Genomic DNA, 19,834 nt, shown 5'->3' with positions numbered 1-19,834 from the left:
AAGAGGATTTATTTATGACCAGCCACAGCCGCGGCACTGTAAATCAACTCCAGCAGCTGCACACCGCTGAAACCAAGTCCCTGATGGAGGAACGGTGCAAGAGCCCAAAGAACACAATTCACTCCAGAATCTTAATCATCAAATAACATTTTTTTTAGGTAATTACACCACAGCTCAGAAATCATAATTACTTTCAATTAGAAAACTGAGCTGCCCATAACTTTGTTTACAAAATATTTTTATTTAGGCCCCGTGGTTTTGAGGAGGCCTGAGCAAAATGGAGACTCTGGGGTGAGAGTGCCCTCGGGTGTTGGCGACTTCTTACCCCTTGGAGGTCTGTCACCATGGAGCTTTGGAGGAGGAGTCAAGATTTATTAGCAAGTTGTGAACTCTGTCCCGGGTGTAAGTCTGAGGAAGGCAATGTCCCCTGGTTAAATGGCCCTCTGAGGATGGTTTTATTTTTGCAGCCAAAAATCGAACCTAAAGTTGGGAGGGGATTTGGTCTCCCCCAAAGTCTGCATTAACTTCCCCTAGGCAATGTGTTTCGGTTCATGGCTCACTCTTCGATGTCATTCCTGACTTTACACAGTTTACTAACAAAGAGAACAAGCATGTAACAATGAACTCATTAGAAATGGGGCGTTTCAATATGGGCTGAGGAACCTGTCTTTATACAACCCTTTTTGCTACTTTGCAAAGGCAAAATTTAGTATTTTTCTTTCTGTAGGCCATGGTCTTAACAATTCCTTACTGTTATCCGTGGAGATGGTTGACACTAATGTAAAACAATCCTCACATTCATTGAGATGCTTTAAGAACAAAATCTCCCCCAAGTTGGTTCTTACTTGGGTGAGAAGATGCTCTTCTAGGAGGAACAAATCCAGAAACTTGGTTGAGCTACATGTTGAGAGCTTATCTTTCTTCCGTCCCTCCCTCTCACATTATGAAACTCCACCCTTGGCAACACCTCCCAGGCCAGGTAATAAGGATATGGGCAAGGTGAGGCTTCCCTGTTCTCTCCAAGCACACTTGCAGCATCTGCAGTCTTCAAGGGTTTACATGCATGAGCCCAGTGGCAGAAAGATCTACTGGTTAGGCTTTCTAAACATCTCTAGATTTGAGATTCTTCTTCTACACTGGAGCACCTGGCTGGCTCAGCCAGTGGAACATGAGACTCTCGATCTCAGGGTTGTGAATTCGAGCCCCACAATGGGCATGGAGATGACATAAAAAAATTCTTCTACACTTCAGCCTTATTTTTGGTGTCTCTGGCGCTCAAGGTTGTAGATAAGAAAGCAGTGTCTTAGAAGGTCATTAAAGACACGTTTGCGTCTGTTGTAAAAATTCCATGTTTGAGTTCTGAAGGGTTTGGGTCTTCAGTGTACACATTTACTGAAGTGACCAGAAATTACATATACAAGTGACTATGTACATCAATTTGGCTCCAGAGACAGACAGACAGGAGGGGGAGAAAATTAAGCATCACTTCCACCCACAATCACTTAACCAGTAAATAGATACCAATGCAGTTTCATATTCTTTAGCTACTTTGAAGTCCAAAAAGACTTATTTTAGAATCTGGAAATAATTAAAAAGCCTGGGTGGCTCAGTGGATTAAGCCGCTGCCTTCAGCTCAGGTCATGATCTCAGGGTCCTGGGATCGAGCCCCACATCGGGCTCTCTGCTCTGCAGGAAGCCTGCTTCCTCCTCTCTCTCTGCCTGCCTCTCTGCCTACTTGTGATCTCTCTCTCTGTCAAATAAATAAATAAAATCTTTAAAAAAAAAAAAAAGCATAGGAAATAACTAAAATCCCCAAGGAAGTATCTAACATTGGCTTACAAATGGGAAAGTAGAACCAATAAAGCCTATTTCTCCTGATCTCTACCTAGTTCACTGGTTCCCAACGTTCTTTTTCCTGTCTCCAGTTTCCAAGGGCAGTGCGGCCCCACCCATGGTATGGCAAATATTCGCTTCTCCTCTGACCTACCACAGCCCCTGAGCTGTAGACCAGGGGGATGACGTCAGGGAGACAGCCTGGGAGGGCAGGAGGGAGAAATGGGGGCACAAAGTGATGTGTGGGTAATGTTCATCTCTGTACAAAGGTATATTCTAAGAGACAGCTTCAGCTGAAAACAATCTATTCTTCCTTCTTCCATTCCTAGGAAATCTTTTCTCTTCTAAATGACTACCAACTTTTAGGACCTATCTGTATTGCCTCGGTAGAACCTTTTCAGATCTCTCTAACCCAGGGAACACTTCTTCCCCCTAAATCCAATAGCTCTTACTGGCATGATCGGACAGTCCCACAACTGCTTCACAACTCTTTTCAGAAACAACTCCAGCCTTCAAACAGCTACGTTCCAAGTTTGTTGGTCAAGTGATCATGAGAAATATAAAATGTTTTTATTCAAAAATGATTTCAAATGCTAGTTAACTTACCAGGTCAGGTCTTAAAATAGTGCTTACTCCATAGCGCAGTTGAAAAGTTGTATGAAAGTTACCAAGATAGAGTAAAGCCTTCATTTAGTGTGTTGAATGCTATTTGTCGGTAAGTCATATAAAGAAAGGAGATGGAGACTGTGAAGATCCAGGAACAAACTTCTGGTCCATTTAAGGGCATGCTTTTCTATTAAACACAATTTCTATTCATCTAGGAGTATAACACCATCTTAGACTTTTTTTTTTTTTTGGTTCCTCTAAAATCTCAAGAAGAGAGTGAAAGTGATCATGGAAACTCTTCTTGAGGTAACTGGTCAAGTTGGAAGGCAGGTAAGGAAAAGGATAAAAAAAAAAAAGCAAGTATATGGTCAGAAAGTAAATGCCTTTCAATTAAGCAACCTCCAACTGATGGAAGAACAATAGAAGTGTGCACCTAGTGGCTGGTCGGGTTGGTCAGGTCACCTGTGTGAGGACAGGGGAGGTGGAGGTGAAGAGATGGGTTCAGCAAGACTCCAGGAGCTGATAGTTTACTTAAAACTACTGGACTCAACCAGAAAGTGAATGGGGGTGGGGAAGGAGGTGGTACTGTATTAGCATGTAAGTGAAGTTTGTTTGCAAACCAGGGCTCACTGACTTAGCAAAGTCCACACTGCCATTTCTTCATTTATTGCCAAATGGATTGTGGTTTGTTGAGGGTAGAGAGTATATCCTATTTTACTATACCCGACAATGGTTACTACAGTTCTTTACTTCTCACCATGGATACAGTCTTTAAAAAGAAGAAAATAGTAATGCTTTGTTAATTTTGCACTATAACATAAGGCCCTCCCCCGCCCCCCCCCCCCCCACTATGGGAAAAGAGACCTGTTCCCTGTTTAAACAATTCTCGTTTAACATTAGAGAGATTAGAGAGAGGAAACAAAGAAGGTAAAAAGCTTAGGTTTTCCCCTAGCTAGCTAAATTTTGCTTTCTAAAACCTCTCTTTATGTTATCATTCTGGAGCTTGTCTCCTCTAATGTAGTATCTATCTTAACATGAAGCATAGATTACAAGGGCAAACTTCTCATACACTATCATAAAGTTATTCAAATGTTTGCAAATAGTTCCTGGGAAGGGCAAGTATGAAGTATTTTAATTTGCTAAGTTCATTACTATAGTCTTTTCAGAATAAAAACATTCTCCTTTTCTTGTAATAAATAAAGCAAATGTATTGAGAGATACCGAAATGAGGCAATGTGATACCAAAAACGAGGCTCAGTCTGAAATATACTATGAGAGCCATTCTTCAAGATTGGTGTATATAAAATGTCCCATTAAGTGGACATTAAAATGAAAAAATACAGCTAGAATTAAGAATTCAACATTGACTAACTCGACTCAATGGAACAATTTAGAGATAATCATGGATTATGATAAAGGTAAAGGAAATAATGAAGTAAGGAACTCTGAAACATTGTACCAAAAAAGGAAGACACCCATCCTCCCCACCCCCAAATCTTAAACTTGGGATTTTGGTCATTTTTCCAGTTTCACTTATATGAAAACTATTTTAATGATATCAAGCTACTGATGTTACGATGGCTTCAATGGTTAGCATACTATATTATTGACTTTATATAGATATACAGATATATATATAAAATCTCTATATAAATATATAGATTTTAAATCCCTAAAAGTTAGCTATCAAAATCGATCTTCTTCAAAAATAAAGTTCTACTGAAATTTCCTTAGTTTCCCAATACGTACCTTTGAGTAACCTGTTTTCACAGAGAAGTGCCCTCATTTAAGGAAAACAAAAACCTACCTACACCACAACATACATCTCCCCTCTGCTTTGATGCATTAAGCGTAAATATGTTTTTCAGAAAACAGGTATCTAGCTTGTCAAACTCCTTATAACATTTCCCAAAGTTGTTGACTGAGGAATCCCAAGTTGTGAAGCAAGCCCCAAGAAACAGGATTAATAATGGATATGCCAACCAGCTGCTCCTGGCTGTCGGCAGTGCCAGGGCTCTAAGGCTCCAGGGAGAGGTCGGACACCTCACTCCTACAGTTCTACATCTCCTCACCCAGATTAACTGCTGTATTCCCAGAGCAAGACAATTTAACCGTCTTGTTTGCTCTCTCCAGCTCACGAGCTTCAAAATTTAATTTTTCAGGTCTGTTTTATTCTTCTCAATATGTATTTTCCAAGAATTTTTTTTCTTTTTATATATGTTATACAGCATTTCCACCAATGTATATTCTCCTTTTACTTTTTAAAAAAATCGTTATGAGGCTTTACAGAAAGGGAACTGACTAGCATATACTCTATATTACCTTATATCAGAAAGGTAAATAAAATTTCAACTGGTTTTAAAAAGGCATAAAAGACAGTTTCCTGGTCATAGAACAATCTTACTAGAAACAGTGACTTGTCTAAGTCAGCAACCAAAATAACTACTCTGGGCAAAAGGGCGAATATGATGATTAAGTAACTGGTTTTTAAAATTTCTACAATGAGGTTTATACTGGTTAGTTTCCAAAGGTGTTTCTGTCCATCTAAGTTGGGCATCAGCATTTGTAAAGGAACAATGAGATAAAAAGAATTTATTCAGCAGGTGTAATACACCCTATAATCTGATCTCTACTAATCAAGATTGCACAGAAAGAGACGTTTTACTTCACAACATGATGATTTTTGTTGTTGTTACTAAATATACCAACTTTTTTTCTTGGAGTTAACTACTCTATAACACAATTAGAAAGCCTACCTGAGTTTGAAAATGGTTTTTTTTTACTAACCCCCATTGATTTCTTCCTTGCAGAATATAACACTCAAACCTTTTACTTTAAAATAAAGAAATATCAGCCTATGAACTTTGGGATTACACACAGTTCCTCATTAAAAATGCAAAGACACATGTTATTCATATGCTAGTTTATTATTCAGAGACGATTTCACGACAAGTGTTGTCAATAACCAATTACAATACCAGGAAATTCGTAGAACAAAATTTTGTAGAGATCTTGTTTTTGTATTTAATTCTAAAAAGTATGCTACCTCAATTTTCAGATATCAAGCTGAGAGGCCGTTTAGACTATTTCTAGGCTAATTTTTGTTTACACTGGGAGGGAGGGTGATTTCCAATGAACTTAAAATACCCAATTCCTGTCCATCGTTGTGAAAAAAAAGAAGGACGAGGAGAAGCCCAGAAGAAGTAGCAGGACAGAGAAAATGCCACATGGATTCATGAGTTGAGAAAACTGACAGTAAAATATATGTTCTTTGGTTAGCAAAGCGAAAAGGGGGAAAGTATTGCATACATGATAGATACACACTAGCATTCTAAAGCAGGAGACAAGAATGTCAAGAGTGTATTCTTCCCCCACTGCCAGATGGAAGGGCTATTATTATAAATGAAAGGCAGCAGTAGTGGATGCCAGGCACTTTTGTTCTGTGCCAGATTCTGAAGTCCAGATGTAAGCAGGTTACCCCTGGGACAGGACAGGCTTCAGCTCCCGCAGCAGAACAGAACCGATCACGGTTCTCTCAGTGTTGATGATAAGCTGGGCTGTAGAGCCTTCCTTCAGCTCCACTGTGACGAGCATCAACGACCCACTGTGCACAGTTTTAGCAGCAAACCTGAAGGAAAAAAAAGAGAGGACTTTTATCATGGGAGGGGGATGGGGAAAGGAGACAACACAGATTCAAATAGGTTTAAAATAATTTTTTTCTCAGTAATTTCTTACAGGTTCCCTACTGCCAAAAACCCAAAGCCAAGCATTCTTCTGAAAAATCAATAAACTGCCCAGCACCATGCTTACCACAGGCAGGTAATTTTAGTGCACTGTTACAACAGAACGAGAAGAGGAAGTCTATTTTACTAATTAGTTTGGACAACAGATATATGTGAATAATTCTCCATTAATATGTATTTGGGAGTCATTCATTTGATATTTAATATTTCACCACGCATAGGGCCATTTAAAATAAACTACTGTATTTTTATTTTTAAGATATTAAGAAAAGCTACGAGCTTGAAATTTTAATTCCTCATATGTGAAAATGATTATGCAAGAAGTTAGGTAATTTTATGGACATTATAAAACTCATATCATTTCAAAAATTCACGCACGCATGTTAAAATATTCAAATTCAATCTCTAATGTTGATGATGACATGGAACAAAATCACATGACAGCCAGGTATAACACCACAGTCCCTCTTTTTAGATTTTTTTTTAATGTTCAGGACGTTAGATACTTCTTTTTGCTTTAGAATAGAGGAAACTTGAGGTCTAAGGCTCCATTACTAAATTCCAAGACATGAAGAATCTACTAATTACATGGAATTAAAAGCAAAACTAGCCTTTTAAGCACTGCAATTGACTGAAAAGCCGTTGGAGGCACAATGAACTTCTGTCAATCCTGCTAATTCATTCTGCATGCACAGTTGAGCCCCAGAGACGTGAAGGAAGAGGACGGTACCCTCCTAGGCCTCCATTTTCCACATGGAGCATGTTCCATGCATTTTGGTGGGGGGGGGGGGAGGGGGTTTGATTGCAGGGATGACTGGAGAAAAACAAAGTTGCCGCACATGAGCTTTTGAAAACACTAACAAGTGTAGAGCAGGTCTGTGACCTGCTGTGACCCCACTTTGCAGGGCCAATCCCCTTTCCCCTTTCTGTATGACACGTGTCTGAATCTGAGCCATCTGCCTCAATTTGCGCAACATCTTCAGCCACAATGGCACCCAGTTAGCCCTGACAACAGCTCACAATACATAAAAATAAAACTGCCGCGCTGACAGCACGCTGCGGACTATTCAAGAGCAAACCAACTGGTCAGTGTCTCATGTCTGACAATTAGCATGGGCCCTGCGCAGAGCCCGTGGTATCCTCAGGGATCTGTTTAATTACCATCAACATAAAAGAGGGAGTTTATCAGGAGACACTCAGAAAAACTTCACTCCCAACTTAATTAAAATATTAGCCACTTAAGCAGGAAACAGATTCTCTTTAAATGAAAAGTAATTTCTTTTTTGAGTTTTAAAAAAATGACATCAAGATCTTATAACACATTCGAGTCTTTTTTTTCAAAACCTAACAAGCCATTTTTGACCTAAACAGAATCATGAAAATCAGTTTCCCAACAATAATCAGAATAATGACTCAAAAGCAAAACAAATACACTAATTTTACATAATTGAACATATTATCAACAATTTTAGGTTGCATCTTAAAATGTCAGCTGGTGGGCTGTTCATAAAGTACGTTAGAAGACTTCCTAGTCATTTATTCTTGTGTTTCCTGCAAACATGGAAAGCTGCTCTCTCCAAACACACTGAAGACTGGGAAGGAGTCCGACAGAGCAGTTTTTCTACTTGAGGGAAGCAAGTGTAAGTGACCAGTTTAAGAAGAGAAATCATACCAGTGTTTTTAAAGAGATTTCTAAGTTCTCATACTATACACATCTGTGTGCTCTTCAGATGTCCACACAAGACATAAGGAACTGCGTACCTAATTCCATCTTTTAGAAAACATAAAGATCACCAGCCCTCAAAGGTCAGTCTTTCCTAACACCCCTTACAAGTTTATGCATTTCTTTTGTCCACATTTTTGAGGTTCTTCTGTTCATAGGAGAATCCTGTTTCTGTATTTCTGTTAAACCTTGTCTGTCTGTTAAACCAAATGATACTAGGTGGCTCTTCTGTCCTACTCATTTATGTAACTTTTCCCCCCACAGATCTGGTCATCATCAAATCTTCATTTAACACATATTTCAACAGAGTTCCCTATGTCTGACAGAGTTATAATTATGTAAACAATAGTCTTATTAGTCCCTTTATTTACTTAACACTTGTGCCTTGGGACTGCAGAGAAGGAGATTATGTCTGAATAGGGACACAAAAGCACTTGAATTTCAGGGTTGTACAGCCCCAAGGCACATTTTATCTCTTTTCTATTAAAAACTTAGAGTCGATGGTACAATAATATAAATTCAGCAGAGACAAATGTCAATTTTGACGTCAGTATGTTTACATAGATTAAAATTAGTCTCTTGTACATGTTTTTTGAAATCCTATTACCACAAAACTCTCAATACTGTAAGAACTGAGGTCTGAAAGAAAAAGAGGTCTTTGCTGACACTACAGTGGTAACATGCTAAGCAAATTGTCCTAGCAGTAAAATCTGTTAGGTGGTGAAAAAGCTACTGCCTTTTAACTAGGTCTCTGTTCTAGTGGGCACAAATGGTGGAAGCAATGTTTTAAAGCAGAAGACTAGAAGATCAGATGTTCTGACATTCTCATTTCACAGTTGAAAAAGGATGTATTTAATTGGAACACAGCATGAGTACAACTGGTTTGTTTTGGTCCATGAAAAGCAAAGCCACCACCCAAAATTTCTTCATCATTTAATGCCCGAACAGGCTATGCTTTAAAAATCCACTGAAAGAGTGTTAGGGAAAGAGTACCAGTTAATAAACAACACACAGCTAGCTTTCAGACATAAGAAACATTGATTATAAAGACAGCCTTGGTCAAACACTTCTATGCTAAATTTAATGACTGAATCAGAACCTCCGTACTTGACCTCAAACAAAGAAGAACACTGTGACCAAACTTTTTCAGAAGGCATGTGAAGTTTTTGGATCACCGTACTTATAACCACAGCTGCCATTTATTAAGTGCTTTGTGTAGAGGGCACTCATTTGATTCTGCAAGGCGAATCACAGTATAGATGAGGGAACTGAGGCCCACAGAAGTTGAGAAACCTGCTCATGGGCACATAGCTAGTGAATGGTTGAGCAGGAATTTGAACCCAAGTATTCTGATTCTGGATTATACACATTCTCAAATATGCAAAATGCACTGATAAATTAAGGTTTTCTTATTTACCTAATATGCATATAATCTATTATTGTTCCAAAAACTTGAAGAGGGAAGATTTTTCCCTTCAAAACTGTGTACTTAAATTTGCACCATTATGGAATTTAAAGCAACTTGACTTGGTGCTTTGTTGTAACAACTTCATTTCTGACCTTAAAGATTTAAAAAAATTGTAAATATCCCCCACCTCCCATCCCCTCAAAAGACACACCGGCAATGAAAAATATAAAACCTTCCTAATGGAGCTGTAACACAGGGAGGGGCTTCTGGGAGGCCAACCAACCTCGAACACCAGTACCACCACAAATGAGAACAAATAAGAGGATGACAGTTAAAGATGTATTGCCTATGTATGATGGGCTCCATGTTATTAAAAGGATACCATCTAGGTATTTTTCATTATTTTTCATTTTCATTCCACCACGAAGCACTCGCTGTTTGTAATCACCAATTGAAAAGGTAAAACTGTTTAGATATATCTGTATTTCATTTCATTACATGTCTTTTTGTCTATTATCTCTAGAAATTGACATTTAATCTTTGAAGCTTGTAAGAATTCTTAGGATTAAAGAAAAAGACAAAATAAGCTGCTTGCCAAACCTAAATGAAGATACCACTTTTCTAAAAAAGTTAATTTATCTTAACTACTGAGAGAATTATGAAAAAAGCTCAAATAACAACAAATTTGTATAAATTTATTATCTATAATACATGACCTTATTCCCACATGCACTTAAACCATACTTTTTATTAGATTTATGAGAAGCTGGCTCTGGACCATAAATGTTTTTCTCAGAAGGAAAAAAATTCTATAACTCAATTGTTTGAACAACTTCAATGTTAACAGGACAACATGAATTAAAAAGTATTTATCTGAGAGATAGCATCAATCTCCACGGTACTCACAACATAAAAATTTTTAAATAGAATCATATTTGCTACATTTAGTGCAATATCTCTACGACATGCTTTTTCTTCTCTTGGGTAGTCTTCCTGGTTTCTGATTTTTCTATTCTGAGTTCAATTTTCTCGTGTTTTCTGTTCTACTGGTTACCAGAAGCTATGACAATGGCCCACTCAGGCTAAAACTTTTTTTTTCCCCCTACTCTGTACATGAAGCCTTCAATTACTGCCTGCTGAAGCAGACAGGATCCTATTAGTAAGAAAGACGATCACAAGATGCAGTGCCCTGCCCTAGCTGTATAAAAATAATTAGTTCAAAGTTGACAAATGTGTAATGAAGTCGCACAATCATTATATATAAGAAATACTGGTTTGAATAAGCATCCTAACATCAAATACCAAAGCCTGATGATTTGGAGCATTGTTTTCCAAAAAACTTAAAATGATAAGTCCATATTATGTTGAGTTAATACAGAACATTTTAAACAGAGAACTTGTAAGTTGTAAAAAAATTCTATTTTTTTGACTACAAAATTGTATTTTAAAGTTTAGCCCATTACCTAAGAGAATTAATACTGAGGGAAAAAATTACATGTGATTCAAGTTTAGGGAATTTATCCAAAGCAATGTATTTTTTCCTATCATTAAAAAAAATTAGCCAGCAATATTATAGTATAGTATCTTCCTTTGACAATCTGATGAAAAGAGTTAAAAAAAAAAAAAAGCTACCATCATAACTTAGGATTCTCTGTATTCTGTTCTAGTCTTTAAACATGGTATAAAAAAATGATTCTCCATACTATCTTGTCAATGATGCATTCTCTTTCTTTATAAAGGAAAGCTAAATATATCTCTAAGTGTGCTTTCTCAAAGAAGACATGAAATGCTCCAGTTATTCCAAAGCATTTTTGGTTTGTCTATTTGGTGGGGGTGGGATGGGATGGGCAAATAGTAAAACACATAAATCCTTACCCCATTATCTTTTATTCCTTATGAAATTATCAACCCGGAAAGAAAATCATCAAGAATACCTCTCTTTCATTTCTACATGAAAACAGTTATATATATTCCTATTAGTAAAACTGTTGCTTTAGAGTATTACCTCACAAATGGTGGAATTAAAGAAAACTTAAATAAAGAATGCTTTAAAGCAAAATCAGCTGTGTAGTTTTGGTGATTTCTGAAATATCAAAATATGCTTTCCATGTAAAAATTAGCTGAGGTCCACATTTGTTTTTCAATGAAATGCTGCTCACAGAGCTTGCAGAGATCAAAGCAGCAGATAAGAAAGCAGTGCTGCCCTCTAGTGGACAATCTCCAACCTGAGAAAGACCTGATTTCCACAAATCTTTGGCCCCCTTTTAGATTCCAAATTTGTTACACAGGACAAAAGACCAAAGCCTGATATCTCTATACTAACAACTGTTTACAAAAAAAAAAAATTTTTTTTTAAAGACAGCTGATGTATGGTTACTATAGTATCAGGGCTTATAAAATTAGGGCACCAAGACACTTGTTTTCTATTATGGTCTTTCAGAATTACCTGGTATTTAAATATTTCACAGTTACTAGGTAAAAATAAATAAAACAACAAACAAAAACAACAGCCCAAAGGTTGAGTAACCTAAGAACAGAAGAAAGGGAAATATCAAAGACCCCAACAAGAAGTACCTATGCCATTCATGTTTGTAACCCTAGCACCAAGAAAACCTGTCACAAGCCTTCAAAAAATAGTGAATGGACTTGCAAAGCATAGACATCTTATGATGGAAATGGTAGTATATACCAGTATTTCTCCTATTAATAACCACTAAACATGTATATCATATCAGTGATTCACTGGATGAGCTGAAGGCCTAGAAATGAAACAAGTTGTTCTTTACATGTACTTCAATTAAATAAAAAGATTATTGATTTTAAACCTGAAACAAATAAACTGTGTTTAGGTATGTTGGCAAATTAAAAAGTTGACTGCCAGGTTGCTATGGATACACTATTCTAGCCACAGTACCAGATTTTCCTAATACTTAAGGACCTAAGTAACAATAGTAAAACAACGTTCATTCTCTTAAGGCTAATTATTCATAAGTTGCACATATTCAAAGTTTGCAAATTCAAGAAGTGATACAGTAAACAAGATCCAAACACATGGGGTGGGGAAAGGACTGCAAGTATTGAATACAAGTTAACAAAAAAAAACACTGTTTTGGGGGGGGCGCCTGGGTGGCTCAGTCGTTAAGCGTCTGCCTTCGGCTCAGGTGGTGATCCCAGGGTCCTGGGATGGAGCCTCTCTGCTCAGCGGGAAGCCTGCTTCTCCCTCTCCCACTCCCCCTGCTTGTGTTCCCTCTCTTGCTGTGTCTCTCTCTCTGTCAAATAAATAAAATCTTAAAAACAACAACAACAACAACAACTGTCTTGGGCCTTATTGAATAAGCTAAGAGCTAAAACAGAATCATGGCAGAGACAAGGTTTTCCATTTTCACTCAAATTATCACATTTTCCCCTCACAGGGTCAATTTGCTGTTCATGAAAGAGCAAGATGAGTAGGTAGTATGACAACTCTTTTTAACAACACCACTGTTACTGAATGTCAAAATTCCAGAAACTGGGTTAAATGTGAAATGGTTGGGACTGCTGAAAGACAAACTTCTACTTGCGGCCTCAGACCGTTTCACAGACAGGACTACAATACACTAATAATTAACAATACACCGTTGCTGGAGCACAACGGCATGGCGATAAGAAACAAGAGAGAATTGAACATCTCCTCCATTAGAATCTCTTAATCTATAAAAAGGAAATGCAAAAACAGGAAAATATACACTTTAACAAGTGTCATGTAGCTGTCATTAACTCTTGATAATACAAGGCAGCCTCAAACTGTAAACTCTGGAACATTACTGGCCTTAGAACTGCTTAGACCACTGGCTACAATGCAGACTCCTGAGCCATACCCCAGATGTACCAAATCTGGGTCCTCCAGTGTAGGTCCCAGTTTTACATAACCTCCACAGGTTTCTTTTGTACAGAAAAGCCTTAAAGATTTTGGAACTACAGATTTTTAGCCTTCTGCTTTTTGCTCACTATATATTAGTACCTTTATGAGAGGACAAGCAATGTAATAAAAGAAAATGCACCACGGTTTCTACATTGTTGAGTACAAACATCAGTCATAAACCCTTACTTGATTTCTTTCTCAGAGGAACACAGGAAATTTTTCCTGGCTCTGAATGTACCTAAGATTCCCATTGCTAGTCTCTCTAATTCTCTTCTCCTAAACACACTGAATATTAACATTTTCTCTTTACAGTCCATTCATATACTGGCTTACTACTGTTCACTATGCCCTTTGTATATACTTTATTTATTTATTTATTTTTTTAAAAGATTTTATTTATTTATTTGACAGACAGAGATCACAAGTAGGCAGAGAGGCAGGTAGAGAGAGAGAGAGGGAAACAGGCTCCCTGCTGAGCAGAGAGCCCGATGCGGGGCTCGATCCCAGGACCCTGAGATCATGACCTGAGCCGAAGGCAGAGGCTTTAACCCACTGAGCCACCCAGGCGCCCCTATACTTTATTTATATATTAATTTATTAGTCCTGTCTTAAATAATATGCTTTAAGACTTTTACAATGCATAGAATCTCACATGTTTTAATGTGAATATCTAACACAGGACATGGAGATGTTCAGCTCCATGGTTAATAAAGGCTTTTTTGATGACTTTATTTAAATTCTTCTTTCTGTATTACCCCTTATCATGTGGTAACTGTAATCTAGAAAATAGCAGGTTGCCATAATGATCATAACTCTGTAGATCTCAATGGGATGGTTTTGTTCTCAAAAAGCAGCTTTTTCAATCACCAAGCAAGTACCAGAGAAATGAAAATAAAGTTGTATCTCAATAGTTTAATGGTTGGCTTTCTGAGACTACTGCTCATTTAGAAAATAAAAACTAAATGTCATATCATCTAACAATAGATACACAGTTTCCTACTGATCATATAATAACATAAGAAATGCTCCTGTTTTTTAAAATGAATTCCATAAAACTTGTGCTCCTTTAATTGACTTTTTCTTTTTTTTTTTTTTTAAAGATTTTATTTATTTATTTGACAGACACAGATCACAAGTAGGCAGAGAGGCAGGCAGAGAGAGAGAGGGAAGCAGGCTCCCTGCTGAGCAGAGAGCCCGATGCGGGACTCGATCCCAGGACCCCAAGATCATGACCTGAGCCGAAGGCAGCGGCCCAACCCACTGAGCCACCCAGGTGCCCCTAATTGACTTTTTCTTAATGGAGGCCATTCTCTGTTGATATGTAGGAACCATTTTCTGCTATGTATTCAATTAAAATGTCTACTTTACGCTGTTACACACTTCTGCATATTAATGATTCCCTTTTCCTCAAATAATTCTTATATTAATTCTTTTTTTAACTTGGCATTTAATGTAAAAACTATTTAAATTTTAAGAGCAGTGGGAATAAATTATTCCAAAATCAAGACAATGGAAACTTTATTCATAGAATGGTCAGAAAGAATACTCTGATGCTTATTGAAAAGTCCTCTCAGAAATAAAAGATCCTGAAAAATTAAGTAGAACACGGGCCAGGCAAGAATAATTTACCATACTGAAATTTCCAATCTTAAAATACTAACATCCAAAATGCTTTCCACACTTGTTTTGTTTTTGTTTTTTAAGTAATCTGAAATCAATTACCATTAATAAATACAAGAATGGCTTTGGGGGCACCTGAGTGGCTCAGTGGGTTAAGCCTCTGCCTTCGACTCAGGTCATGATCCCAGGGTCCTGGGATCGAGCCCTGAATCAGGCTCCCTGCTTCCCCTTCTCTGCCTCTGTCTGTCTCTCTGCCTACTTGTGATCTCTATCAAATAAATAAAATCTTAAAAAAAAAAAAAGAATGGCTTTGGTTCTGGTCTTCATAAACTTAAAAAGCAACTGTCACAGAATAATAAAGGAGTCATTCGAAAAGCTCACAGGGATTTCAGTTTTGTTATTGGCAATTAAGTAACGTAAGTTTAGATATATAAATTCATTAATTCTGGAGGATAATACAATACCAAACACTACACATAACAACATGAATACAACTCAATGAAGGGATAAAGTGTTCATTTCTGTTATTATAATATAAAAAGTAATTACCATTTCATTTTAAATGACATTAAGGAAGGCACTGGCACAGATTTTACTAACAATTGTTCATTTCTGTTTTGTTACTGAATATAGAAGAATGGCAAAAAACTGTTACATATGCAGGTTGATAATTTTTAACAATTTCTCTATGAAAAATCCAAGTAACTCCAGGTGTTTATTACCTGGAAGCTTTCTGAAATTTAGAACATTAACACAACCATACTTTAAGTGTGAGAGCAAATGCAAACATTTTCAATTATATCTAATGAGACTTGTGAGGCACATTAAGACAGCACAACTTAATCCTAATTATAGATAGGCATGTTTTTTCACTTTTGACTCAGTAGTAACTTGGGCTGCTCCCCCAAGTTACAGAGCCAATCATACAGCTGGATCAGAGAAGTGTCAAGACATTGCAGATATGTATGAGGACCATCAACATTAAGTCTGGAGGCAATCTCTGCATTCCAAAGCCAAATATAAACAGTTCTTAGTTGCGTGTCTCCCCTGAATTAGTACAGATCATTAAGAACTGAAAATAATTTAATCACTTGAACAGATATTAAGTTCTAAACCACCAAGACAAGTTACAGGCAAACGATGGACTAATAAGAATTGTGCTAAGTGTCTTTCTTAGTCTATTTCCCAATAAGAAGGCAGCTTTTGAGTTGGCTTTGAGAAGGTAATTTGGCTGTTTTCTTCTAAGAAATAAAAATATGGAAAGCTGCCATTGCTTTCAGAAAAGTTAACCCACATATAAAACAAAACAAAAAATAAATCAGAAGTTCCACCATAAATAAGGGTTACTATATGTCTTTCTGTACATTACAGAAGGATATATTAAAACAGGACTGAAGTATTGCTGGATACTAGATGCATCAGGTAAAATTTCAGACTGTATAAGCTAAAAGTTATAGTTGGATATTTTAGTGTTTTAGGAATTTCAATAATTCAAAGTATCCGTAAATAAAACAAAGAATTTCTGCTAGAGAAAATCACCCCGGAAAGTAAGAAGTAGTATTTAAAGCAGAAAACAATTAAAAGAGGAAACTCAGAACCAAAATATTTTCATTGAAAAGCCTTCTGTTCACTTTTTCCCCTACTGAACAATAGTAACTGATAAGTTATATCTGCATGGTGGTACCAGCATGATGACCTAATACCCATTTTATTATTTTATCATCACCCTATATGAGATAGATAGGGCTGCCAGAAATTAGGAAATAGAAGCATCAGAGCTCTTAAACTGCAACTTAACGAAGGACGTTTCTCTAAAAATAAACACCCCCCCCAAAATAGGGTAAATTTGTTTTTTGATTGGCACATGCAGTTTTCATTCTGTCCCAATTAGTAGATGATGTTAGGCAACTACAAATAACAACAGATCAACACTTGAACTCAGCTCCTCTGAGGCCAAGATCAATGTTCTTCCACAGATTAAGACAGACTTTCATTTCAATACCCCCTCTTTTCCTTGTCACCCCTTCCTAAAGAGATGAAGATCTTAAAGTCCATAAGAAGTTATAACTTGTCTCAAATTACCAAGCCCAGTAACGGCAGAGCTAAATCTAAAACTCTGATCTTAGATAAATCTAAAACACTCTTTATAAGGGGGTTTCTCTTACCCCTGTAGTAAGTTGAAAAAAACTTTTTAAGATTTTATTTTTAAGTAATCTCTACATCCAATGTAGGGCTCAAACTTACAACCCTGAGATCAAGAGCTCCATGCTCTATCAGCTGAGCCAGCCAGGTACCCACCCAAAATAATTTTTTCTCAAAAACATTTTTTAAAGGTCTGAAGGCATTCTTTTTTATTTTAAATTCATTTTCCATATACATGGATAAAGGCAGACATATGCTACTGGCAGTGGGGTGGCAGAGGAATTAAAGGTGGAATTAATGAATTCCTTTAAGCTCACATAGGACTAAGTAATAACCGCATGTTTGTTTAAGGGGATCATTTTTGTCTTTACTTTCATTTCAAACTACTGGCACACATAGATCACAAAGAGGGCAACCATAACAATCACATTCTCTGCTACCTTTAAGGACAAATGACTTGAATCTCATACTTAAATGCTCCGTGGTGAAGATATAGCTGGTCTAAGAAACAGAAGCTGCATTTGGCCCTATGCTGGTGTTCTAGTAGCTCCTTATTACTCAAGGGACTGCTGTGAAAAGCAACTCTGTATATGGTACCCAAACTTCCTCCATTTCAAGTAAAAAAGTCCAACTGCACTGCTTTATAAAACAGCTCTTCCTGGAAATCCACTGACTGGTGAAATAGAATAAATTCTTAACCACAGCTCACAAACAGTACCTTTACAAATCACCAAGCTATTATAAATTACAAGTACAATGACCTTCAGGACAGTCCATCCCAGTGTACTAAGGATTGCATAAATAGGGAAGAGAGCCATAACACAAACCAATCAATCAAATATCTCATCAGAAACAAAGGGGGGGGCACATTCAGGTTTCAGGGTTACTGTTTTGAAGGAAAAATATGACGTGAAAATTATATATTTATGAAGTGAAAATTATATATATACATACAAGTTATCTCCACATCACATGTTGGTGAACCTACCTGTGTATATTATCTTGGCCAGAAGGGACTACACCTACGTTGGCTACATTTACAACCTTCTGAAGGATCACCGAGGGAGTGAAATTCTGTGGTGCAGCAATGATTACAGTAGATGTTTCATTCATTCCTGTTAGCATTCCTGTAAGAGCAAAAGAAGGCTCCCTTTTACTAATCTCTTTAGGAAAATTACATTAAAACGATTTCACGTTCATAGCCAAAATTTAAAAACTTAAAAAAAAAACCCATTCCAGAATATAATTTCAAGATAATTATCATAGAATTAAAATAACTGCAAATGTTATAAAATTTTTAAAATCCTTACTGCGTAGGAAACATGTAAAAATGCAGTGGAACATAACTCTTAATGAATCGGATTTTCAACATTATAAAATAAAAATTTCAAAGATTCTATTCAATTTCAGTCCCTTTAAAATATACTCATTTGGATTATGTCAACTATGTATGCTTTTACGCGTTTTTCCCCTCTCGTTTTCATTCAGAGATCTCTCTTGCGAAATGTTGCCTAAGAACAAATCAAAGTGAGCTGAAATAATGAGCAACATTACCTGATGAATGGCCTCAACTGATGGATCAAAGTTATCTTAGCCATGACTGAAAGTCACTGAACTGTTATGGGGTTCTAAAAAATGCACAAGTATCTAAGTAGCTATATTATATTCATACCTAAATATTATAGCATTTGCCTAGTGAACAGAAATATACTGTTAATTATGAAAACACCAACTGAAATTTCTGAAGCAAAACATTTGGAAACAAAGGAAAAAATGTGAATGGAAAATCTAGAAAATCTGGAAATTCCAGAGACATTTTAAAGAAATATTTAAGAAAAAAACAAAGTTAAGCAAAATCATGAACAAAAACCATACAGTTAACACAGAACATGCCATTAATATCAAAATTTCACGTAAAAATGTTCAGTGAACAAATTCAGTAACATGCCAAACCCTTGGAACAAATAATTGAAATTTAGTAGCGAGGTTAAAAAACCCAGAATAATTATAATAAATGCCATCTACCTGGACTGGTGATATAAGTCATCAACATCTAATGGTATCTAGTAGAAATGATAATCTTTTGAGACATTTTATATGTGCAGAGTAGTTTACCAAATTTATAAAAATGGTTAAATTTGATTTTATGTTTCCAAAAGGCTCTGAACCTTCAGGGCTATGTATTTAATTTAGTTATTTACTGCAAATGCAACCTGAAATTTAAAAGAACCCCTATGATTAGCAGCACAAAATTTAGAAAGCCCAACACTGTAAAAAGACTTTATCTAAGCTTTTAACAAAGAGCAGGAACCACTTTCAAATTCGGGGACACTATGTTCCGTCTTAGACTGTTTAACTTCAGTATTAGGCAAAAGCTTTAAAAACTGCACAAGCAGTCAAACACTGCTTTTAAGTAAAGCATAGTGGCTGCTGACATAACACTGCTGAGAGATGTGTGTACTCATTTAGGATTTAAACCTTCTCCATTAAGCTCTATTGAAGAGCAACTGCTGAATAAATGAATGCAACTATGTTTATGTTAAAAGCCTGTTTCCCGCAGCATGTAATTAAAGGAAATGTTGTACAAAGCCAGTACTTTTGTCAAGCTCCTGTAAATGGAAAGATGGATAGCACTCAGAGAAGTGAATGCATTGCTTCATATTTAACCTTAACACTCTTGTCATTAATGGTTTGTCTAACTTGGTCTATAAAAGACAAGGTACTGCTCCATTGAAGTAAAATTTAAAAAATCAACTAAACCATGCTTTTCAGAACAGAAGATTCATTATCGTCAGCTAATGTATTGGCATAAAGCAAAGTAACATCCTATCAAGTAAGGCACACATTCAATCTGCCTT

The 19,834-nt window shown here is 36.7% G+C and overlaps 1 protein-coding gene across 1 annotated transcript in view; it reads right to left on the bottom strand.

The window, feature by feature from the left end:
• Positions 1 to 5,358: 5,358 nt before the first annotated feature.
• The window catches only part of AP3B1 (adaptor related protein complex 3 subunit beta 1), a 284,643-nt gene continuing 270,167 nt past the window's right edge, over positions 5,359 to 19,834 (bottom strand). The window contains exons 26-27 of the mRNA XM_046000421.1: positions 17,965 to 18,103; positions 5,359 to 6,067 (exon numbers count right to left, since the gene is read on the bottom strand). Of these exons, the coding sequence (XP_045856377.1) occupies positions 5,914 to 6,067; positions 17,965 to 18,103 (293 nt within the window). The 3' untranslated portion in view covers positions 5,359 to 5,913. The remainder of the gene's footprint in view (positions 6,068 to 17,964; positions 18,104 to 19,834) is intronic.

Source organism: Meles meles, chromosome 3, assembly GCF_922984935.1.
Source record: "Meles meles chromosome 3, mMelMel3.1 paternal haplotype, whole genome shotgun sequence".
Taxonomy (NCBI): domain Eukaryota; kingdom Metazoa; phylum Chordata; class Mammalia; order Carnivora; family Mustelidae; genus Meles; species Meles meles.
This window is presented reverse-complemented; position numbering and strand designations above follow the sequence as displayed.